At 43.4% G+C, this 25,794-nt stretch overlaps 1 protein-coding gene across 1 annotated transcript in view; it reads right to left on the minus strand.

The window, feature by feature from the left end:
* Positions 1–3,020: 3,020 nt before the first annotated feature.
* LOC144066153 (uncharacterized) overlaps positions 3,021–25,794 on the minus strand; it is a 66,008-nt gene continuing 43,234 nt past the window's right edge. The window contains exon 2 of the mRNA XM_077589497.1: positions 3,021–4,540. Coding sequence (XP_077445623.1) covers positions 3,021–4,540 — 1,520 coding nt within the window. The remainder of the gene's footprint in view (positions 4,541–25,794) is intronic.

Genomic DNA, 25,794 nt, shown 5'->3' on the forward strand with positions numbered 1-25,794 from the left:
ATGCTGTGCTACTGATAACCTAAGTTAGACTAAACAACGAGAAGCCAAACGCCTTGGACTACTTGGAGCGGACTAAACAAAGATGATCCAGAACACCTTGAACTGCACCTGCATCCACCACAGACACACCCATAAGAATTCCAGACTTTCATTTGTCACCTCAACGGGAGAGCCCTGGCTCCAACTTCCATCGCAGCGAACCCCAAATCTGGCCTTTTGTTGGAATCTTTCGATTCCAAAAGGGGGACTGAAGGGTGCATTTGAAACGTAAGAAAGTTTGGTACCATAAAAACACGTACAGAAAGAACTCTGGCCAGCGTGCAAAACTGCTGATAACCACAGTGTCAGCGGCTCCCCAGCTGTCTACAGGGTTGTGTCAGCATGAAGTTAACCCTGAGCCTCCCATAGATAAACTCTCTTCTTCCCATCTGGACCCTCAATGAGATAGAAGCCATTATTTGTATCGCATTGACAGTCACATAGCGCTATGTTTATTAAACTCGACGAGTTGTTGTCACATTTCTGCCTGTTTCCATTAATTAGCTCTTGAACAATTTGAACAAACATGCAAGTGATTAATACTAAGGCAGTGTGGCTGAGTGGTCCAAGTTGCTGGATTTAGGCCCCAGTCTCTCAGGAGGTGTGGTTTCAAATCCCACCACTGCCATTAACTCATGAGCTCAATTCTGTTCTTTCACTAATTTTGTTATACGCAGCTGTGTATGATGACAATAAAGGCTTTTGATTTGACTTTTTGAACAATCAACAGACTTTTACTATTCAGGCAGTATGGAAGATGAATGAATGATCGTGCAAATTGCTGCTCTACTTGTGAAAAATTCAGGTTACGAAACATCTTCTGGAACCAATTATATTTTCTTAAGTAGATGTAACACTGCATTGGTTTATCATGGTATTAAATTCCTTTATCTTAGATCCATCTAGTGCAGGGGTCTCAAACTTGCGGCCCGCGGGCCAACTGCGGCCCTCGGGACGATAATTTGCGGCCCCCGTCTTAATATGAAAGATCGATTTTTTTTTTTTTTTTGATTTTTTTAATTTTTTTTTTTTTTTTTTTTTTTTTACCCCTTTCCACATGATGGCGCCGTTTAAGTGGCAGCGAGTGGCAGTAGCTCTGTCCACTCATGTTTTTCTTGTTTTACAGCATGTTTTACATGAAAAATTAGAGGGAACATTGACATGCACCTGCTTGTGGCAGGTGTGATACTGGTGTGCCGATAGCGAGCAATGATGATGTCGTGACCGGATGATTCGCCTAAAGACGTTTCGCCGACGGACGTTTGACAGACGGACAGGTCGTACTGGTATTTGTTAGTTTAATGATTAAATACAAATACTAGTATTTGTATTTAATCATTAAACGCTGTTTTCAGCTGGATTTGACCGAATTTGAGAGCATTTTGAGCCGTTTGGCGAATGGACGTCTATAGACGTTTTTTTGCCTCCATCGCGATATCATCCAGTATTTGTATTTAATCATTAAATGCTGTTTTAGGATGGATTTGACCCGATTGCTGTCATTTTACGGCTCGGTTCTGCTACATCTGCCTGCCCAAGAGTGCTTATTCCCGGACTGCCATTGATGGTAGACGAACATTGATTTTTACTATAATTTGGACAACACCGGCGGCGGGCCGGATTAAAAATCCTAACGGGCCGTATATGGCCCGCGGGCCGAGGTTGAAAAACTTGTACACACACGATCCGGCGGGGCGAGCGTTCGAATCCCGTTTCGGCGAAACCTCCGTTCGGCCGAATGAACGTTCGGTGGAACGTCCATTCGGCGACCTGCCCGTCTGTCAAACGTCCGTCGGCGAAACGTCTTTAGGCGAATCATCCGAGTACCGATGATGTCGCTCACACTGGTACTCAGTGCGCTCAGGGAGGTTGTCTTTCTGCTCAGACCAACAAAAAATTAGAGGGAACTTTGGTTCGGAGCTGAATGAACCAATCACGGTGAGGTATACGGCTCTGGAGGGCGGGACATCGGCCGGGCTGTCCAGTGCCTCGCTCACTCACTCATTCATTCCTCCAATCAGCTGGGCGGAGGAGAAGCCGTGAGGCCGATCACTCCGCTCGGCGCGCACACTCCTCCGCTGCTCTCAGCATAGAACTGAATGAGGCGCTATGATCCGTGATCCAGCCTGTGTCAGTGTCTGTAGCCATCTCCGCGATTGAAACGGAGAGCGAAAGTGCACATGCGCCACAAACCCGCGCGACTGAATGTGAAAGATCAACCCGAGACTCATTCCAAGTGGAAAAACATATTACAGAGCCCCAGAGATGTCTCTTTCAAAGCCTGCCGTGAAGAGAAAGGTCGGTGATGAGCACAGACAGTTTCAAGAAAAGTGGGGAGTGCAATATTTCTTTGTTGAACACAGGGGCACCCCGACGTGTCTCATTTACACTGAAAAAGTTGCGGTGCACAAGGAATACAATTTGAAACGTAATTGTACTACGAGACATGCTGAGGAGTACGAAAAATACCAGGGAGATGAGAGAGCCAACCAGGTTGCCAGTCTTAAAACACGTCTTCTGAGGCAACAGGATCTCTTCAAGAAGGCTACCAAAGACAGTAATGCAGCAGTCAAAGCTAGCTACGCCGTTTGTGAGTTGATTGATCCTGTGCTAAGTGATCCCAAATGGCTCATGGACTTGGCTTTTCTTGTTGATATCACACATGAGCTTAATGTACTGAACAAGAAGCTACAAGGCCAGGGGCAACTTGTCAGTGCTGCCTATGACAACGTGAGAGCATTCTGCACTAAACTTGTGTTATGGAAAGCCCAGCTCTCTCAGACAAACCTTTGCCATTTCCCAGCATGCAAGGCTCTCGTGGATGCAGGCACACCATTCAGTGGTGAGAAGTATGTTGAGGCCATTTCGAAGCTACAGGAGGAATTTGATCACAGATTTGAAGACTTCAAGACACACAAAGCCACATTTCAAATTTTTGCGGACCCCTTCTCCTTTGATGTGCAAGATGCCCCTCCTGAGCTTCAAATGGAGCTCATTGACCTGCAGTGCAACTCTGCACTCAAAGCGGTTCTTGTGTGTCTTTTTAAGCTTCCGTTCCCTGTAAATCTTTTACCACAAACTGAACATGCAAATGGTTTTTCACCAGTGTGGGTTCTTGTGTGTATTTTTAAGTTTTGCTTGTGTGTAAATCTTTGACCACAAACTGAACACGAAAATGGTTTTTCACCAGTGTGGGTTCTTGTGTGTCTTTTTAAGCTTCCGTTCCCTGTAAATCTTTTACCACAAACTGAACATGCAAATGGTTTTTCACCAGTGTGGGTTCTTGTGTGTTTTTTTAAGCTTCCTTTCTCTTTAAATCTTTTACCACAAACTGAACACGAAAATGGTTTGTCACCTGTGTGTGTTCTTGCATGACTAATTAGGTGATCCTTCCGTGTGAATGTTTGACCACAAACTGAACACGAAAATGTATTTTCACCTGTGTGTGTTCTTGCATGAATTGTTAAGTTTCCCTTCTGTGTGAATGTTTGACCACAAACTGAACACGAAAATGGTTTTTCACCAGTGTGGGTTCTTGTGTGGATTTTTAAGGATTGATTTTGAGAAAAGGCTTTACCGCAAACTGAACACGAAAATGTTTTTTCACTAGTGTGTGTTCTTGTGTGCCTTATTAAGTTTCCCTTCTGTGTGAATCTTTGACCACAAACTGAACACGAGAATGGTTTTTCACCAGTGTGGGTTCTTGCATGAATATTTAAGTTTCTCTTGTGTGTAACTGTTTTACCACAAACTGTACATGATAAGGGTTTCTCCCCAGTGTGGCTCCTCATGTGTGTTTTCAAAGTAGACTTTTTCCCAAAGATTTTTCCACACTGAGAGCATTTCCAGAGTTTGCCGTCCTTAAGACCTTCATTGTCATAAAGCAAGTCTTCGGTATCTGATAACGGAGCAATTAAATTGTCTGCTTGCCCTTCTGCTGAGCTGCCGTTCGGAGTCTCCGCCCCTCTGCCGGCCACGCCCAGATCATCTTCACTCTTGAAAGGCTCACCAGTTGACACACTGACATCATCTTCCTCCTTTTTGATTTGCTGTTGAGGGAACTCTGGCTCCTCCTCTTTAATTTGGGGTAACTTTAAGGTGTGTGCAGGCTCCGCCCCTCTGCTGGTCACGCCCAGATCCTCTTCCCTCTTCAGGTTTTCACCAAGTGACCAGGTGACATCATCTTCCTCCTTCTTAATTGGAAGTTGCTCGTCTCTCATTTGTTGTTGAGGGAACTCTGGCTCCTCCTCTTTAATTTGGGGTAATGTTAAGGTGTGTGCAGGCTCCGCCCCTCTGCTGGTCACGCCCAGATCCTCTTCCCTTTTCAGGAATTCACCAAATGACCAGGTGACATCATCTTCCTCCTTCTTGATTGGAAGTCGCTCGTATCTCATTTGTTGTTGAGGGAACTCTGGCTCCTCCTCTTTAATTTGGGGGAGCTCAAGTTCCTTTTTAAGGCCAACAGACTCTTTCCCATCGGGACCAAGATATTCTCTGAAACCTGCAAAGACACGAAAATAAATGATTTGTTTCATAATCTGTCTATCCAAAGAGAAGTCCTTTAGGTTAGACTGGGAATGTAAAGTCTTATACTTATTTCGGCGGTGGTTAGGCTCGTAACATGACATTAACTTGACATTTAACTGAAATCTACTCAAATGACTATACACACCCACACATATTTGACCACCCGGAACCATCTCAATAAGCTCGTATCTCCAATTTGTTTCATTTCTCAAGGAAAAAAATGGCTCCGAATTTAGCTCGTATCTCAAATTTCCCGTAAAATGGGACACCCGTATGCACTGTTCCCTCTAAGATGCGCGTGTGCGCAATTGCGCACTACTCTCGTCTTCTCTGCGCAGCAGCAATCATATGGCGCGCAGTAAAAAAAAATTTTTTTATTTTTTTACCCCTTTCCCCATGATGGCGCCGTTTAAGCGGCAGCCAGTGCAGTGGCAGTAGCTCTGTCCACTTATGTTTTTCGTGTTTTACAGCATGTTTTACATGAAAAATTAGAGGGAACATTGACATGCACCTGCTTGTGGCAGGTGTGATACTGGTGTGCCCATAGCGAGCAATGATGATGTCGTGACCGGATGATTCGCCTAAAGACGTTTCGCCAACGGACGTTTGACAGACGGACAGGTCGCCGAATGAACGTTCGTTCAAACAGCGTTTAATGATTAAATACAAATACTAGTATTTGTTAGTTTAATGATTAAATACAAATACTAGTATTTGTATTTAATCATTAAACGCTGTTTTCAGCTGGATTTGACCGAATTTCAGCCGTTTGGCGAATGGACGTATATGGACATTATTTTGCCTCCATCGCGACATCATCGCAACATTTTACCGAGGAATTCACTTCCCTGGGCTCGGTTCTAATGTCTAAAGAGCTCCAGTATTTGTATTTAATCATTAAATGCCGTTTTCGGCTGGATATGACCGAATTTGAGAGCGTTTTGAGCCGTTTGGCGAATGGAGGTATATAGACGTTTTTTTGCCTCCATCGCGATATCATCACGACATTTTACCGAGGAATTCACTTCCCTGGGCTCGGTTCTAATGTCCAAAGAGCTCCAGTATTTGTATTTAATCATTAAACGCTGTTTTCGGCTGGATTTGACCGAATTTGAGAGCGTTTTGAGCCGTTTGGCGAATGGAGGTATATAGACGTTTTTTTGCCTCCATCGCGATATCATCACGACATTTTACCGAGGAATTCACTTCCCTGGGCTCGGTTCTAATGTCCAAAGAGCTCCAGTATTTGTATTTAATCATTAAATGCTGTTTTAGGATGGATTTGACCCGATTGCTGTCATTTTACGGCTCGGTTCTGCTACATCTGCCCGCCCAAGAGTGCTTATTCCCGGGCTGCCATTGATGGTAGACTAACATTGATTTTTACTATAATTTGGACAACACCGGCGGCGGTCCGGATTAAAAATCCTAACGGGCCGTATATGGCCCGCGGGCCGAGGTTGAAAAACTTGTGCACACACGATCCGGGGGCGAGCGCGCAAATCCCGTTTCGGCGAAACCTCCGTTCGGCCGAATGAACGTTCGGCGGAACGTCCATTCGGCGACCTGCCCGTCTGTCAAACGTCCGTCGGCGAAACGCCTTTAGGCGAATCATCCGAGTACCGATGATGTCGCTCACACTGGTACTCAGTGCGCTCAGGGAGGTTGACTTTCTGCTCAGACCAACGAAAAATTAGAGGGAACATTGCCCGTATGTCAACGTTTTCCGGTAATATGCTGGCTGGCACAGCAAATGTTTAATTAACAAGGAATAATTATAGCACTCGCGGGTGACCCGCATTGTAATCAACAGTTTGAGGAAAACAGAGTTCACCTTCTAAATTAAAGTACAATTAAGAGCACACCAACACATTTCAATGTATAAAAATGTGTTGTTTTATTAAACCCAAAGGATTCTTTAATCTCATCTCATTTTCTGAACCGCTTTATCCTCATCAGAGTCGGGGGGGGGGGGTGCTGGAGCCTATCCCAGCTAACTTTGGGCCAGAGGCGGGGGGGCACCCTGAATTGTTGGCCAGCCAATCGCAGGGCACAACAAGACTTTAGACAAGAATTTAGTGTCCAATCAGCCTACCATGTCTTTACAATGTGGGAAGAAGCCGGAGTACCTGGAGAAAACCCACACGCGTCAAAATAAAAAGGTAATTTTTTTTGAAAAAAAAGCCTTTCTATAAATGGTCATTTTTTAAAGAAACTGATACTTTACTTTACATGGTCTTTTTTATTATTAAAAAAAGCCTTACTATGCAAGTTTTTGGAGTGTGGGAGGAAACCGGAGTACCTGGAGGAAACCCACGCAGGCCTGGGAAGAACATGCAAACTCCACCCAGGTGGACTTGACCTGGATTTGAACCTAGGACCCGAGAGCTGTGAGGCCGATGCGCTAACCACTCGCTCCTCTGGGCCGGTTTTCACATTTTTATGAATTTATAATTTAAAAAAAATCTCCAGTGTTGAGTCCTAGTAGCAAGCGGAAGACATGGGAGTTGCTTCCGCTTGAAAAAATATTTAAAAAATAAACATTTTCCCCAGAAAAATCTGCGATGTAGTGAAATGCTGAGGGATTACTGTACTTGAATATGCAATTGCAGCGCACAAAAAAGCACTAATACAATTACCATCAACAAAAACCAAAAATCGGTCAACAAATTGTCTTCGTGGTGCTCGGTGAACAATCTCACACTGAACACCACGAAAACTAAAGAAATAATCCTGGACTTTCGCAAACACGGCACAGATCTGGCCCCACTCCTCATAAATGGAGTATGTGTAGACAGGGTCCAGTCCTTTAAATTCCTGGGGGTCCACGTCACGGATAAGCTCTCATGGTCTACAAACATCACGGCAGTGGTGAAGAAGGCTCAGAAACGACTCCATTTACTCAGGGTAACTTAGGAAGAACAACTTGGGCACCAATGTTCTGATCACCTTCTATCGAACCACTGTAGAGAGCATCCTGGCATACGGCATCACAGTGTGGTACGCTGGAAGCACGGCGGCAGACAAAAAGGCCATGCAGAAAGTGATTAACACTGCCCAGAGGATTGTCGGCCGCTCTCTGCCCTCACTGAAAGACATGGCCAGCCCTCGTTACCTCAGCAGAGCCAAGAACATCATAGGGGACCCTTACCACCCTGGTCACAATCTGTTCCAGCTGCTGCCCTCTGGCAGACGCTATAGGTCCCACAAAGCACGGACAAAAATGGTTTTTCTCCTGTGTGGATTCTCGTGTGTATTTTTAAATGTTTCTTCTCTCTGAATGCTTGACCACAAAATGGGCACGGAAATGGTTTTTCACCAGTGTGGGTTCTTGTGTGTATTTTTAAACTTCCCTTCTCTGTAAATGTTTTACCACAAACTGAACACGCAAAGGGTTTCTCCCCAATGTGGGTAACCATATGTCTTTTCAAAGTAGACTTTTTCCCAAAGGTTTTCCCGCAGTAAGAGCATTTGCAGAGTTTGTCGCCACTGGGATTTTTCTTAAGACCTTCATCGTCATAAAGCAAGTCGTCACTATCTGATAAAGGAGCAATTAAATGTTCTGCTTGCCATCCTTCTGTTGAGCAGCTACATGCGGAGGCTCCGCCCCTCCGCTGGCCCCGCCCAGATCCTCTTCCCTCTTGAAAGGCTCACCAGTTGACCACGTGAAATCATCTTCCTCCTTTTTGATTGGAAGTTGCTTTTCTCTCATTTGATGTTGAGGGAACTCTGGCTCCTCCTCTTTAATTTGGGGCCATGTTGAGACACTTGGAGGGTCCATCCCTCTGCTGGCCAGGCCCAGATCATCTTCACTCTTGAAAGGCTCACCAGTTGACCCGATCACATCTTGCTCCTCCTTTTTAATTGGAGGCTCCTCTTCTCTCATATGCTGATGTTGAGTGAACTCTGGCTCCTCCTCCTCTTTAATTTGGGGCCTTGTTGAGGTATTTGCTGGCTCCGCCCCTCTGCTGGCTACGCCCAGATCATCTTCGCTCTTCATGGGCTCACCAGTTGACCATGTGAAATAATTTTCCTCCTTATTGATGGGAAGTTGTTCTTCTCTGTTTTGGTGAATAGGGAACTCTGGCTCCTCCCTTTTGATTTGGGGGAGCTCAAATTTCTCCCCAAAGTCACCAGACCCCTGCCCATCAGCAACAAGATCATTTCTGAAAGCTGCAAAACACAAAAATAAATGATATATTTTATCAACTGTCTATCTGACGAGAAGTCCTTTAGGTTAGACTGAGAATTTAATAATAATAATAATATAATAATAATAATCGGACATAGGCCCTGTCGTCATTATCACAACACAAAAAGCCTACTTGTCATCACACGCAGAAACTGCGTGTGACGAAATTGATGGTGCTTCTCCATAAGCTACGTTTACTCGGCAAAAGACCTAAATAAGTGTAAGTTACGGACTTGTAATTTGGCATTCTGCTGTTGTGGATACAGGTCGCTTACCTCTCGCTTACCTCTCACTGTCTTTCACTTACCTTACTTCAGTCAGCTAGTAGGAGGCAAATCACCACCCAAACATCTTTTCATATTACCGCAGAAGGGAAAGTGTGTTATGTTACAGCGAGTTTAGATTTCTGATGGATGTGGGGAAAAAACTGTCCTTAAGCCTATATGTCCGTGCTTTGTGGGACCTATAGCGTCTGCCAGAGGGCAGCAGCTGGAACAGATTGTGACCAGGGTGGTAAGGGTCCCCTATGATGTTCTTGGCTCTGCTGAGGTAACGAGGGCTGGCAATGTCTTCAAGTGAGGGCAGAGAGCAGCCGACAATCCTCTGGGGAGTGTTAATCACTTTCTGCATGGCCTTTTTGTCTGCCGCCGTGCTTCCAGCGTACCACACTGTGATGCCGTACGCCAGGATGCTCTCTACAGTGGTTCTATAGAAGGTTCTCAGAAGATTGGTGCTCCAGTTGTTCTTCCTAAGTACCCTGAGGAAATGGAGTCGTGTCTGAGCCTTCTTCACCACTGCCGTGGTGTTTGTAGACCATGAGAGCTTGTCCGTGACGTGGACCCCCAGGAATTTAAAGGACTGGACCCTGTCTACACATACTCCATTTATGAGGAGTGGGGCCAGATCTGTGCCGTGTTTGCGAAAGTCCAGGATGATTTCTTTAGTTTTCGTGGTGTTCAGTGTGAGATTGTTCACCGAGCACCACGAAGACAAATTGTTGACCTCATCTCTGTAAGCCGACTCATCCCCTCCTGAGATGAGTCCGACCACAGTGGTGTCGTCAGCGAATTTGATGATGGCGTTAGACTGGTGGGTGGGTGTACAGTCGTATGTGTACAGGGAGTACAGAAGAGGACTCAGTACACAGCCTTGAGGGGAGCCAGTGCTTAGTGTAATGGAGGAAGAGAGGTGGGGACCAAGTCTAACAGTCTGTGGTCGGTTGGTCAAGAAGTTCTTTATCCAGCAGCAGATTGAAGAGGATAGTCCAAGGTGGGAGAGTTTGTCAGTCAGAATGTCCGGTTTTATGGTCTTTTAAAGTCTTATAGAGCCATACGTCTACTTACAAACTTTTCAGATGCAAATGAGTGCCTCAAGATACAAAAAAAACATCCAAGTTACGAAAACGTCGATACATTTCCTGTATCTGTTATTTCATTTTGACATTTTCGCGGATACACTGCTTGCTTGACATGTTCACTCCATTCTACTGGGCTCTCATTGGCTCTCTCACAACAACCGTGCATGTTTCTTTGACTGCCGTTGTGTGCTTGACCTTATGCCTAGAAGAAGTTTTAATGGCTTATGAAATAATTTTATGATCATTTTCTCTCAATTTTGTGTCTTCACACTTTTCCTACCAAGTTGGGACACTTTGATGATTTTTTTTAAGGATTTAGTTGGTAGTTTTGTGAGGACCATGGAACGAATTAGAGTATTTACATATAAAGTACAGACGCTCCCCTACTTACGAACGCAATTGGTTCCGAGCGATTGTTCATAAGTTGAATTTGTTTGTAAGTTGATTCAGTGCTATATTTTGTATTATAATTTATGTTTAAGGCCGATATAAGTATATTGAAGGTTTATACAAGTGCGTTTGTATGTTCAAGGCTTGTATAAGTAACACGCATTTGTTTGTACTGAAAAAAAAACATTTAATAAAATGGAGAGAATATGTACAGTACTGTAGAGAGAGAGATTTATGTATTAGAAACTGGCCAAAAGAAGCGACCTAATGACGATTGCACAGTTTTCTTCTTTTTTCATCATAAATGATGAGGTAGCACTGTATGGCATCATTCAATTGATTTGCAAACTTTGTGCAACGTTCAATATTTGGGTCCTGCTGCTCGATCTTTCTGTTTATAAATGGTACTGAATGTGCAACGCTCACCACTCTCACGCGCATCAAGCTTCGTTATTATTGCCACTCGTTTCAAATGAAATGGCTTGCCTCTTCCTTGCAACTCCCTCAATAGAAGCCTTTAGCTTTTTACCAACCATATTTAATATTGGATGCATGAGATATTTAATGATACAAATGAAAAAGGTTCTTTGCACACTGGAGATACATTCACGCACTTCCGCATTGCAACGAAGAAGAAGGTAGATGCTGGGTGAGCTGAGCTCTCACAGCGCCAGGCGTCGGTATTAGCGGCGGAAAGAAGTACTACTCCGAAAAAGGGGCGAAATACAAAATTGGACTTGCGAACATTTTTGGACTTAAACGCAATTTGCAGACATGTTCGTATGTACCGTTGTTCGTAAGTTGAATGGGAGTCTTTTCTGGGCCTTCTTCACTACTGCCGTGGTGTTTGTGGACCAGGAGAGCTTGTCCGTGACGTGGACCCCCAGGAATTTAAAGGACTGGACCCTGTCTACACGAACTCCATTTATGAGGAGTGGGGCCAGATCTGTGCTCTGTTTGCGGAAGTCCAGGATTATTTCTTTAGTTTTTGTGTTGTTCAGTGTGAGGTTGTTCATCAAGCACCACGAAGACAGTTTGTTGACCTCGTCTCTATAGGCCGCCTCATCCCCTTCTGAGATGAGTCCGACCACAGTGGTGTCATCAGCAAATTTGATGATGTAGTTGGACTGGTGGGTTGGTGTACAGTCATAAGTGTACAGGGAGTACAGAAGAGGACTCAGTACACAGCCTTGAGGGGAGCCAGTGCTCAGTGTAATGGAGGAAGAAAGGTGGGGACCAAGTTTAACAGTTTGTGGTCGGTTGGTTAGGAAGTTCTTTATCCAACAGCAGATGGAGGAGGATAGTCCAAGGTGGGAGAGTTTGTCAGTCAGAATGTCCGGTTTCATGGTGTTGAAGGCTGAGCTATAGTCAATGAAAAGCATCCTCACGTAATTCCCATTGTGTTCCAGGTGGCTCAATGCTGTATGTAGAGCAATGGTGATAGCATCCTCAGTGGACCTGTTAGCTCTATAAGCAAACTGGTGAGGGTCAACTGAGGGAGAGATTGTATTCCTGATATGGCGGGCTATCAACTTTTCAATGCACTTCATGATCACAGGCGTGAGAGCAACAGGCCTATAATCATTCATCCTGTCAATGGTTGGCTTTTTGGGGACAGGGATAATGGTGGCAGATTTCAGGCAGGATGGAATGATGGATTGTTGCAGGGAACAATTGAAGATCTTTGGGAAAACACCAGTCAGCTGGTCAGCACAGGCTTTGAGCACCTTCCCAGGTACTCCATCAGGGCCAGCAGCCTTCCTGGTATTCACAGACCGCATTTCCAGTCTCACTTCCTGTTCCCGGAACGTCAGTGTATTGCTGCAGGGTGGTGGTGGGGGTGTTGAGACTGGGTCTGATTTGTCAGTCTCAAAGCGGGCAAAGAAACAGTTCAATTTCTCTGCTAGTGAGGCATCTGCGTTAACAGACATATTATTGTTATTGTAGTTGGTAATATGTCGTATTCCCTGCCACATCTTCTTTGGGTTATTTTCTGTGAAGTGCTCCTCAATTTTCTTAGTATATTCTGCCTTGGCCTTTTTAATTCCTCTTTTCAGCTCAGCTCTGGCAGCTCTATATTTCATCTTGTCCCCTGATCTGAAAGCGATGTTACGGCATTGTTTATTTATAGTGACGTCGTCCATGCAGTTTTTGATATAGGAAAGTACAGCGTCCGTATAGTCCTGGAGGTTGTTGTGTTCAAAGAGTTCCCAGTTGGTGCGGAAAAAACAGTCCTGCAGCTGAGAAAGGGCGTCCCCGGACCAAGTTTTTATTGTCTTTATTTGTGGCCTTGTTAGCCTCCGGAATGGAGTGTATGCTGGGGTGAGGGCTAGACAGAGGTGATCTGATCCAGCTAGGTGAGGGAGGGAAGTGGCTTTGTAAGCATGTTTGATGTTAGAATAAACATGGTCAAGATTTTTGTCTCCCCTCGTGTGACATTTTACGTATTGGATAAACTTAGGTAGAACAGTCTTTAAACATGCTCTGTTGAAGTCACCAGCAACAATAAAGACTCCATCAGGGTGGTCAAGCTGTTGTTTGTTTACAGCCATTAGCAGGAGGTTTAATGCCGTGTTGACGTTACCATCAGGAGGAATTGAGATCGCCGTTACTATGACGACCGTTAGCTCTCTCGGTAGATAGTAGGGCCTATATCGTACTGCCAGTAGCTCTAAGTCCGGGGAACAGTGAGTGTCAATGATTCTACTGTCACCACAAAATTCATTATGTATGAACAAGCAAAGTCCTCCTCCTATGCTTTTGCTTGTTAGTTCTTTTGAACGATCGTTCCGAAAAAGCGTTCGGCTAGCTAGCGATACCGCAGCGTCAGGGATTTGCGGGTGTAGCCACGTTTCCGTGATGAGAATAATGTTACAGTCCTTAACAAAGCTGTTGGTGGCAATTCGAAGTTCCAACTCATCCATTTTGTGGGTGATGGATCTGGCGTTGGTCAAAAAGATACTCGGAAGCGGTGCTCGGTGTGGTTGTTGACTTAGCTTAGCAGCAAGGCCCGCCCGACAACCGCGCTTTTGCTTCCTTTCTCTCCGCCGCCTTCGCCTCCTTCGACGTGCTTTGAGTGGGCTGACTATCCACGGAGATCCCGGAGGTCTCGAGATGCCCTCGGGGATATCGTAGGTTTGTTGGTAGTTCGTTGTGACATCGGATATATCGCATCTCCTCCCGATAGCAATTAAGTCGTGGCGACTGTAGGAAAAGTTTGCCTCGCAGATGTTGGTAAATAACGATAGGATTGAGAAAAGAAAACACCAAACTGGAGAGCAAAAAGCCGCTGCATCCGTGTGCGCCGCCATTTTTGCTAGACCGACTTAGGGTATATACAGTAGCTCTAACAAATTCCGAATTACAAGGATTGTATCTGCTTATTAGACAGCCTACTGGTGATAACATTGATGTCCAGGATGATGCAAATTATGAAAATGAGTTGAACGAGAATGATTTTGTTCTTCCTTTTTCAGGCCAGATATGCAAGTAAGGTGAATTCTGGTAAAGATCGAGACTACGGACTTCCCAAGTGTATTTGTATTTGTCATAAATAAAAAATGATTATGGGATTGCGTATGTTACACCCTGCATTCGATCTTGACACACAGGGGGAAACAATCAGAACAGTGAGATGTTGTTGTTACTTCAATCCAACTTTTACTGTAATGATTCAACACACCTCCCGTGCCTCAAGCTATTTGCTAAGACATCAGTAATCGAATACCGATCTTCACATTCAATCCAAACTCGTTGTGCATTCTCAACATTCAATCATTAATAAATCAAACACTCTAGTATGTCACACTAATAGATCAAACACTCTAGTATGTCACACTAATAGATCAAACACTCTAGTACAGGGGTGGCCAAACCGGTCCTCGAGGGCCGCTGTGGGTGCAGGTTTTTGTTCCAACCGATCCAGCCCAGGCACTTTGACCAATGAGATTTCTGCAGAAAACAAGAAGCACCTGACTGCAATCCACTGATTGCACTTGTAGGACACCAGATTGGTGAAAAGGTGTCCTCTTGATGGGTTGGAATGAAAACCCGCACCCACTGCGGCCCTTTGTGGAATAGTTTGGACAACCCTGCTCTAGTATGTCACACTCTCCCCCACAAAAACAAACGTCGTCCCGACATCAGTATATTCCAAATATCTTCCCCTTGTTGGTTGTAATGCTGAACAGTCTAGCGAACTTGTCATTTCACATCCTCTTCTGTAAGCTGATACTCATGAAAACTCCAGGCGGCAAGGGCCACAGTTCAAATATAATCCACAACTCGTACGGTCCACGTTCACTGGATGGAAACTGTAATCACAGTCCGTAACAGTCCATGTTCGCATAATACATGTCACCCTTGTAGGCTCAAGCCTGTTGGAGTCCATACATAAAGGGTGGTTGAATGTAATATGGCTGCAGGTGTACTAACCAAGGAACCACTCCTGGTGCAGGGTAAGCAGGTAGCAGCTGATGTGGTGACTGAGTACTATAACAGGAGGGGACACCAAGCTGATCATAGGTCGTTCGTCGTGGTGGATGTCTCTCACTTCTTGGCCGTTCATAAGTCAACGCCTCAGGTTCATTCACAGTGGTTGGCGGAGAGGTCTCTGATAAATGATCATCACGAGGATCTTCAACAGCCAGATTTGTTCCCTCACCAGGCAGGTCCTCCAGCTGATAGTCATCTTCTGCTTGTACTGGTCCGGAAGCAGGGCCCTTCACTTCGAGTCTCTGATTCGCTGGCAGTGGCCTGTGCTTAGACTCCATCCCTTGGGCATCTCTCTCATTTAGCACCTGGAGGGGCTCGTAGTAAAAGTCATCTTCGTAACCACTGTCTTGGTCTGTCTCTTGAAGATGAGATACCGGCTGCTGTTTATTTCTCTCCATACTCTTGTCAATTTTTCCTCCTTCTCGTGTCAGGTTTTTTATCAGGATGCGCTCTCCTGGTTGTAGCACGGAGCTCCTCACTTTGGTGTCTGTTATAATAATGATTACCCCAACAGTGTCATAGTGCTTTTTACCTCGTTCTGCAGCTTTTCGTACACTCACGGTGGCAATGGTGTACGCCTCCTCCATCCCTTGTCTCCCTTTCTCCACTTTGGCCTTGTATAACTCCAGCTTGTCAGCTTTGATTGCGCGTTCTCTCAGCGCATCCAGTTCATCACGATAGGCACGGGCTGCACGGGCGTCTACGAGCAGCTTCAAATTCTCCTGCTGGAGCCTCTTTATTTCTTCCTCCATGTTTTCCTGCTGGTGTCTGTTGTCCAGCAGTTGTTCATTCCTCTCTTCTAGCTCTTGTCTAAGTCGTCTGATCTTTGCCTTTGAATCGGCAGGTTCCACCATCAGGTGTTGCTGAGTTCCCACCTGCTGCTGTTGCATGCTGGGAGGATTGACGATGGCCTGTGGACTGGGTGTGCCACAAAGCACACGAACCACACCTTCCCTTTCCTGAGTTAGCTCTGCTATAGTCTCTTCTTTTAGTGGTCTGCCTCCTCGGATTTTACATCCAGCTTGGAAATGTCCTCCACTCCCACACCGATAACAATGTGTGCACTTCACATCTCGCCCTCCCTGCTGACAAGCAAAACACCTTCTTGGGACATAAGCAGGGCGGCTAGTGTTCCAGGGGGGTGCTGGGGGCTTGCTGTAGTAATTTTGTTTTTCAAAAGGTGGCTGTGGCTCCCTAACTGGTCTTCTAACTGAAGGTGGGAGGTAGGACTGAGGCTGAAACATAGCCTGCTGTAGTGTCTCTCTAATCTGAGCTATCTCTGCACTGAGAACTTTAAGAGAAGCAACACTTGCCTTAAGTTCAGTCAACTCCGCTCGTACCTCACGGGACACTTTTGGTTTTTCTTCTCCAGGGCAATTGGTAGGTCGTAGTTCTTCTGAGTGCACCTTGCTAATATGTGTCGCTGCCTGTGGGGTACTAAACTTCTTTTTATTTCTCCTTTCTGTTTCATTAGCACAGGCTACATTTAACCGCTCTAGCAAAAGCTCATCTGAAGTCTTACAGTTCAGCAAGAGAGGCTGCATATCTACTCTAACACTGTCACTCTGGAGACCAGTGAGTATCGTGTGCAAGCACATACGCTGGACTAAACTTGGGTCATACTGGAGTCCTGATTCTGATTCTCGAGATGCAAACAGTACCTTCTGTCTAAGAACTAAGACTCGCATTAAGAAACTTTGAGGAGTCTCTTTGATATGCTGCACTTCTGAAGCTAACTGCACATAGAGGTCGGTAGCACTCCTTTCCTGAAAATGAGCGCGTAGGATGCGTTTGAGTGTGGGAAGAGTGAGCTTAGGTTTCTCTTCCAAATAATTACGTAGCTGCAAACTGGGGGAGATAGCTCTGATAACTGCATCAATAATTTCCACATCTCGGTAACCCCTATTCAGTCCATTTTCAATTTGATGAACAAGGCTGGAGAATGTCAGCTTGTCCCTCTGGCCTGTTTCACCTATTTGGCCGGCAATTTTGAAGTCCTTGCGCCAGTATGAGCTTGGCTGGGGCTGGGGAGACACACCCCCTTGAGGGTCCGCAGCATCTGGTAGCTGGGGCAAAGTTATTGGAGTCTCTTCCAATCTTGATCCTTGCTTTTCGTTTTCATCTATTTTGACTTCATGCTTCATATCTGATATTTTATCTTTCAGTTTCAACAATTCAGACATGCCTTCATCCTGCAGTTCCTCTAGTTCTTCTCTTTCTAGGTACTTTACAATGTGAGCCACTAATGATAGACGCGATTTCCGTTTAACACTTCTTAATATGTTAAGAAAATCACATATTTCCAGTAGGTTATTTTCCGTCAGGTTGTTCAATGTTCCTACCACCTCTTCGAGTAACTGTTCCATTTTGTTGACGATCTAGGAGCTCTGTTGACTGTACAGGAGTGAACTCTGAACTGGCACGTCTTTACTGTCCCTCTGATGATCTCGTAGGCCTCAGATGACAAGTACTCAACCGCCAACTTCCAGTTCTTCTTAAACAGCAACACCTCCTCTCACTGCCATCTGCCTGGTTTGTAGTGTTTGGGGGGATTTAGCTGGCTCAGAATTCAGTGAGCAGATCTTGGACACTGGACATCTGAACAGCAATCCCAGCAGTGCCTCCAAAATGTTACACCCTGCATTCGATCTTGACACACAGGGGCAAATAATCAGAACAGTGAGATGTTGTTGTTACTTCAATCCAACTTTTACTGTAATGATTCAACACACCTCCCGTGCCTCAAGCTATTTGCCAAGACATCAATAATCGAATACCGATCTTCTTTAACATGCCCCACACTTGCCATGTGGATCAAAGGATCAACAATCGAACACCGATACACACATTCAATCCAAACTCGTTGTGCATTCTCAACATTCAATCATTAATAAATCAAACACTCTAGTATGTCACACTAATAGATCAAACACTCTAGTATGTCACACAGGCATTTCCACACGTGGATTCTGATGATGGCGGCGCCTTTGTTGATAGCTGCTAGCTAAAATAAGCTAAGAAAAAGTAGGGCGCAAAGCTTTAACGGGTTCTTCGACGACTTGAGGACTTGTTTCTTTGATGCTGCTAGCTAAGATAAGCTAAGATAAAGCATAAACACGCTCTTCGACGACGTTTTCCTTCAGTAGCTGCTAGCTAGGCTAAGCTAACTTAGCCAGGAAAATTCCAACGAGTTCTTCGGTGACTTGTTTCTTTGATAGCTGCTAGCTAAACTAAGCTAAAGCATAAACAAGCATTCGGCGACTTGTTCCTTTGATATCTGCTAGGCTTAGCTAAAGTAGTGCGCAAAGGTTCAACGAGTTCTTGGACGAACCGGACTTGTTTCTTTGGTAGCTGCTAGCTAGGCTAAGCTAGAGAAGGTTTTGCTGATAGTGATGGGACGATCGACACTGTTGCGTCAGCACTGTGCCGAGAGTTCAAGAGTGAAAGTCGGAAGTAGGGCGTGTATAGCTTCAAGAAAGAATCACGTGACCGGTACAGGAAATGTATAGTTTGGCCAAAGTGTTTAGTATAAAGACATAAACTGTATCAAAGTGTCGTAGGCCTGTTGGATGGGATTTTGCGTAATTGTCATATGTATATCAAAGAAACAACTCGTTTTAAGAAGTTTTCCCCAGTGTGGAACCATTTTGATCGTGTGACGCAAAACGAAATCACTTTTATTTCATGTGATTTAACAGTTAACAAAAATGTGGACATAAGTTAAAAATTGTAACTCAAATTTGATCTATTTTACATATCAACTCCGTTTGGAATATAAAAAACAAGGGTTTGTTTCACCTGCAATGATTATATAACTACTGCAGGGGTCACTAATGAATGACCAACACGGTTTCAATACAGTGCCGACACAGTGTGTCAATACAATCCTTGGTATATCAAAAGGTTTTAGGTAATCAAAAACACCAAAAGCAAACTGAAAACATAAAAGCCCTGAATCAAAAATTACAAAAAAGAACCAAAAGAGGTAGAACACAAGAATAAATACAGACATGGGTTAATGAGACATGGAAAAATAGTTGGGTGACACACAGGTGAAAGCAATGGACAATCAATGACAAGTTTCAAGCCATCAATTGTTTTTTTTAATCAATGGTTATATATAATGAAGACTACGACATATTTTAATCATATATTTTACTACAGATGAATCATTGCAACAAAACATAAGGCTTTATTTTTATATATTACTACTGTATGATTAAACACATGTTTTCAGGTTGATGACGCACGCAAACAGAATGTTCCCTTATATTAATGCTTGCACAAGGAATAAAGGAAGCTTTCAGTACAAGATATTCTTTTGAGGTTGATTACTGATGGCTCCACCCAAGGCCAACTGATACAGAGGCAACTGGAAAATCCCAAGAGAGGGTGGAACCCTCGAGACCGTCGTGGACCGGTCAACATCATACCTTTAATCAGTTAATGTGTTATTCATATTTGTGTTATGAAAACTGGGCAACTCGGTTTGGGTGTTGTCTCTCGATGGTCACGAAGACGCACAGCTGTTTGTGTTAGGGACCCGAGACCCAGAGCTCTGTATTAGATCTACTTGTCAGGAATAAATCATCTGTGGAGTAATCCTGGTCTTCTCTCCCGATGCTAAACATGCACTATTGTTAGGTCGATAAGCCATAGTTTCAGATAGACAAACGTTGGAGTCAGATGCCAAAACTTATCGTCTAACAGTCCAAAATGTCTTTAACAGTTTGCTTTGTCACATTCCCATACGTATTTGATGCATTTCCAGTTCAGATTAAACTGTCTGAGCCAGTTTCTTCCACAGAGGGATGCTCCCTTTCCCTTCACGACTAACAGTGGCATTTCCACTTCTTGATCCTCAAATTTTACTTTGGTCATGAACTGTCCAGAAACCTGAATGCTGCCCCCATTGTAAGCTTTAAGCTTCACCTTTGCGGGCTGTCAAGGCAAATGTGCAAACATTCTGCTATAGGTTGCTTGTGAAATGACTTCTTGCTGCTCCATTGTCTATTTCCATGTCAAGAGACACCCCATCAATAGTGAATGTAGCCCTGTATAGCTCATCATTATCACTACTGACTGTCATGATGGAAAACTCTTCTTGTTCTGCCTCAGAAAGCAATCTTCTTTGGCACATTTCATTTTTTGAGTGCACTCACGAACCTGTCTCGCAGTGCCGAATCCAAATTTGTGCCAAACTCACAATTTGCTGCTTGTTGCTTTAGTTCTGCTACATACTGTGCCAGAGTTTGATTCCTCTTTTGATTACATTTGTTAAAGCGGAATCTTTCTGCGACCAATATTGGCTTTGGCTCAAAATGTTCTTTCAAGATCCTCATATTGTCGTCGAAAGATTTATCTTTGGGCTTGTCCGGTTGGACCAAGTTCCTCAAATGTCCGTATGTGGTAGCTCCCAATACGCTAAGCTACACGGCTACATACTTCTCTGGGTCGATGTCGTTAGCATCAAGGAACTGCTCCAACCGCTAGATATATGTGGTCCACGGCTCATTTTCAGGCTTATATTCATCAACCTTGCTGATTTGGGGTATTGTACTCACTGGTACACCATGGATCAGGTGGACTGAACGAACTTATCCATAATAGGTTGGAATACACCTCATATTATTAGGACATGGTGTCCCCAGGATAACACCAAATATTAATTTACGTCAAAGTCTTAGAAATCCAAATAGAAACTTCAAGTTTCTTCTTCCTTTGTATTTGAGAAAATAACGCAACAGAGTGAATTTGAAATGAATGACTTTACGTATTGTTATTAAGTACAGGTGAGTTGCCTTACTGCTGGAAGCCGCAATTCTGATTGGACCAATGTGTGTCACATGACCTACAAGACCCAATATTTTTCGAAGAATTTGTTTCATTTTTAGGTACAAAACCAATGTTGTTTTCCAGGTTTTTACCCAAAATGTGTGGAGTTGTAGTTTCTGATTTAGGTGTGCTGATTTTCTTTTGTTTTATATTAGTGTTTCTTTTACTCTAGGTCGTATTGGCTGGAATAAGGTCATCCTTATTCATAGTTGGTTAGATGCTTAAATATGAAAACACATCTGGAAGCAGTGCAACCAGGGGAAAAGCAATGAAGGAAGCTGACAGACAATTTGGAATTAATTAATAAGTATTCATAGACAAAACATAATTAACATCAGTCTGTGATTCAGATATGTTTTAGGCCGGCAGAGAAGGCCTTGCAGGCCCTGACAGTCCACCACTGCGTAAACTTCGCATGCCTTGCGATAAGAACAATACATTTGGAACCCACAATGTTTATTGGAGACTGCCTGATGGTGTGTTGGTTCAATCACCTGACTACAATGTGGGGAGTTGTGGGCTCGATTCCTGATGGTACTATGATTCTGAGTGCAAATGATTGTCTGTCTCTCTGTGTGCCCTAAGCCAGTCTGGTAACCAGTCTAGGGTGGAGTCTGCCTTTTGTCTAAAGTCCGCAAGTACATGCTCCAACAACCCATTACGAAGATACGCGGGACCCATGATGACTGAATGGATTCATTGGAAGTGTTGTCTTCCCATGACACTGATGCTCGGCTCAACGCAATCAGAAGATTTCTTGCCAGAAGAGGACACGTAACAGAGATGTATTCTGATAAAGGAACCAATTTCCAATCAGCTGACAAGGAAATACATCAATGAATTGAATACAAACAGGACTGAAAAATACTTGCAACAAAAAGGAACAACTCGAGCTCTTATAGTACAATTAGGCCAATAGTCAATCTGCAGTTGAGGTTTTGAGCAAACTGCCAGCTGAAGTAGCTCAGATGGGAGACTGTTAAACTGAAGATTCTAAGGTCCCTGAATCAACCCTGGGCTTCAGCAGTCCATTTTGCTTTTATTTTAAACTCATTTTAAAACTGAAAAATCACATTAATCAATTTAAATAAGACATGAATCTTGTTTTAAAATACAGGAAATTGCTGAAACATGATTCAAATCAGTCCTTAAATTTTTTTATTAGGTCATTAAGAAAGAAAAAAGATACTCCCCGTGGTGGCAATACCAATAATTTCCACAAGAAGACAGTCTCCCTACGTCTCTTATGACTTAAATGTTAAGTCATAAGAGACATAGGGAGACTACGAGCTTAATGCCTTCTGGGACTGAACGCGTATGTCGATTTACCCGTATCTCAAATCAACATTTCCCATAGAAATGAACTAAAAACAAATTAATTCGTTCCAAGCCTCTGAAAAAACACAAAAACAGGATATTGGATTGGAAAAACATTTATTTGTTCTAATTCGACATCTTTTAACAAAGTCACAAATAACTAGTGGTTTAATAGTACTAAAATGTGTTTAATAGTACCAAAATTAGACGGAGAGACTTTTTGCACGGCAAGACGCTCGTAACATAACATAAACAAATTTAAATGAACTTATATTACGTTGCAGACACACTCAAAAATAAGTTTAATCGAACCTAACACTAAACTTAATACTAATTTAGTTTGACATTTGATACCTTTCTTCTCCCGGGTTGGCTCTATTTGCCCCGCCTCCAAACTGACTTTCATTCAATATCGACTGTTGTTTGATTTTGTCTTCCCTTCAAAATATTCCCAAAACGATGCACAAAAATGTCCTCACAATAGGATAACGCAGGACCACTTGCCAATGAGAATTAGTATACTCCTCTCGTATTAGCGATCGATCCGCCATTCGCACTGACTAACGGAAAAAAAAAACACAGTGCTTGTAGAGACATTACACGAGGGACTTGCGACGGGAAAAACAGTGCCCATGATGTACTTATGAGCAGCCTCTCGGGTCCGCTGTATGCTCGTATATCAAAATTCGTCTCATATCTCAAGATAAATATTTGCTCGAAATTTTACTCGTATCTCAAATTGCTCATATGTCGGGACACTCGTATGTCGAGGTACTACTGTACTGTAATACATAGCTAGACTGGCTTCCTCCATATACAAACTTTACTTACTTCTCACAAGTAACCATAAGAAGGTCGACTTGATTCCAAAACAATAGAAAGACTGTGTAACCTAAAAAAAGGAAAAAAAATACAAAAGGAAAACCAGGCTGGATTCTTCAAAGGAGTTTAAAAACCACCTCTCCTGCCTGGGAAATGAATAAATGTATATTTTTAAATACAATTGACCCCATCCTCCCCCCCCACCCCCCTGTTCGCAAGGATTATTATATTAAGCCTGTACCCTTTACAGCAATTAAGCCACATAAAATGCATGCTAATCAAGAACTCCAAATTCATTCAATAATGTGTATCGCACAGTTGTTTAAAACGAATAATACCCCAATCTAGTAGTTTTTTGCAAACATTTAACATTACATTCCCTTTGTAGTTTGTCTATCATCTCCTATAAAACTTTCTTACTCGATGTTTTTCCAATAGTTGCACATAAAATAAAAATCTAGTGACATATCTCCCAATTATTCCCTTCAACATCAAAAAGATAAAAACAATTTACCGTTAATTTCAGACATGAAGTTTCCGTATTTTCACACCTGTAGAAAGAAAACAATCTTTTATATATTAATTTACCCAATTGTTCAAATTAATGTATTGATTTTCCTCTTAGTTTTAAATCTTAGCAAATAACGCTTCTCTTTTGTCACCGTGGAATTTGGAAGGCTGATTTTGTCAACAAAAAGACCCAAAAAGTATTTTTCACCAAAAAGAGAGCTTTATTGGAACTACCAAAAAGATGAAAAGTTAAATCGGTTTAAAAACGTGTATCATCTTATAATATGACAAAAGTATAAGGACATTGTACTACTTATTTATTTTGAGCAAATTCATCGTCTTTCACACCATATTTCTACTAATGTTTCTTAGATCCTAGATCAGGGGTCCCCAAACTTTTTCTTGTGAGGGCCACATAACTTTTCCCTTCTCTGATGGGGGGCCGGTGTCAGTTTGTAACAGAAAAAGTGTGACGATCGTAGGGGAGCTTAATTTTCTTTTATTGTTTTCCAGAAAGCCACACATAACCAAATAACCCTTTCCAGGTTCTTTACAGAAAAAAAGTCAGGAAACATATAATAACACTATTAATGAAATAAATAATAACTAAATAACCCTCTCTGAGTTCTTCACAGAAAAAACAGGAAATAAATAACACTATTTATGAAATAAATAATAACTAAATAACTCTCTCTGGGTTCTTCATAGATAAAAAAGCCATGGAACATTAACTTTCTGTTGTGCCATGCACAATCTTCTCCCTTTGCTCTGAAGTTTATGCACGACACCACAACCGTCATTACAGAATCCCACGTCAACATTTTGCAGCACAGTGCTTGGTGGTGAATTTGGCAGTGGACTCGTAGCGGGGCGGTGAGACCCCTTTTTTCCAACTCCCGGTTCATGCGTCCCATTATTAGACCGCGAGTTTCGGCCACCATGCTAGGAGCCCCGTCAGTCGTGATGCTAGCTAGCTTTGACCAGTCCAGGTCCAACTTCTCCATGGTTTGGCACACTTTGTCAAAAATATCCTCTCCCGTTGTAGTCCCTTTGAGACTTTGGAGGGCTGCCAGATCCTCGCAAATCTCAAAGTTTGCGCTAACTCCACGAATAAAAATGAGCAGTTGCGCTGTGTCTTGCACGTCCGTGCTTTCATCCAGTGCTAATGAAAAAAAGTCAAATTATTTCGTCTTCTGCTGCAGCTGGGCATATACATTACTCCCGATTTCTTCAACGCATCTGGTCATTGTACTCACCGACAGACTTACCTCCTCCACGACAGTATCCATACATTTCTTAACAAACTCTCCGTCAGTGAAAGGCTTACCGCTGCTTGCTATCAATTTAGCAACCCAAAAGCCGGCCCGAACGGATGCCTGGTTCTGCTGAGATAGTAGTCCACTTTTTCGCTTTGAGAGTTTGTCTGCTCGTATTTGGCCTTGCAAGCTATCGTACTTGTCTTTGTGACGGGATTCATAGTGTCGGCAAAGATTGTATTCTTTGAATACCGCCACCGTCTCTTGACAAATGAGACAAACAGCCTTTTCTTTGCCTTGAACAAAAAAATAATTGTTTGTCCACTCCAGGTTAAATACCCTGCATTCTCAATCAATTTTTCTGTCACCTAACTTTTTCGCCATTATTCCGTTCTCAAACAGGTTGCAGTTTTAATATGCTTGAATAGTCCGCGATGGTCCCAGGGCTCCGCCCTCACCTGCGATCGTCCAGATGTCTCGGTAACACTGCTCGTGCATGCAACGGTGGACGTGCCCGCATGCATCAAAGGGAAACACTCTCCCCGCGCGTGTCACCAAAGAAGCAATGCGAAGCCCCGCTTCACTGGGATGATTTGTGGGCTCAGCAGGGGTGCAATGAACCAAACACAAGATTAAAACGTCCCAGTCTTCAAGGCCAAATAGGAAAAAAAATCCGATAGCGTCTCTGGTATTGTTCATAGGGCCGGTCCAAATGTGCCGGCGGGCCGCATCCCAAAAATAAAAAAAATAAAAAAATAAAAATAAAAATAAATTTAAAAAAAAAAAAAAAATCCGATACCGTCTCTGGTATTGTTCAGAGGGCCGGTCCAAATGTGCCGGCGGGCCGCATCCGGCCCGCGGGCCGTAGTTTGGTGACCCCTGTCCTAGATTCAATATATCAATTATTGTCAGTAAAATGTACAATGTTTGAATAACACTCAATATTCTTATTGGATTTGCTAGCAAATTCAATAGACAAAAACTGCAATTTTTCAAATTTCTTAGGCATGTCTTTAACTGTGAGGACATTTTCCATATTAATTAGATCACATTAT

Source organism: Stigmatopora argus, chromosome 20 (genome assembly GCF_051989625.1).
Source record: "Stigmatopora argus isolate UIUO_Sarg chromosome 20, RoL_Sarg_1.0, whole genome shotgun sequence".
In the NCBI taxonomy this organism is placed as follows: Eukaryota; Metazoa; Chordata; class Actinopteri; order Syngnathiformes; family Syngnathidae; genus Stigmatopora; species Stigmatopora argus.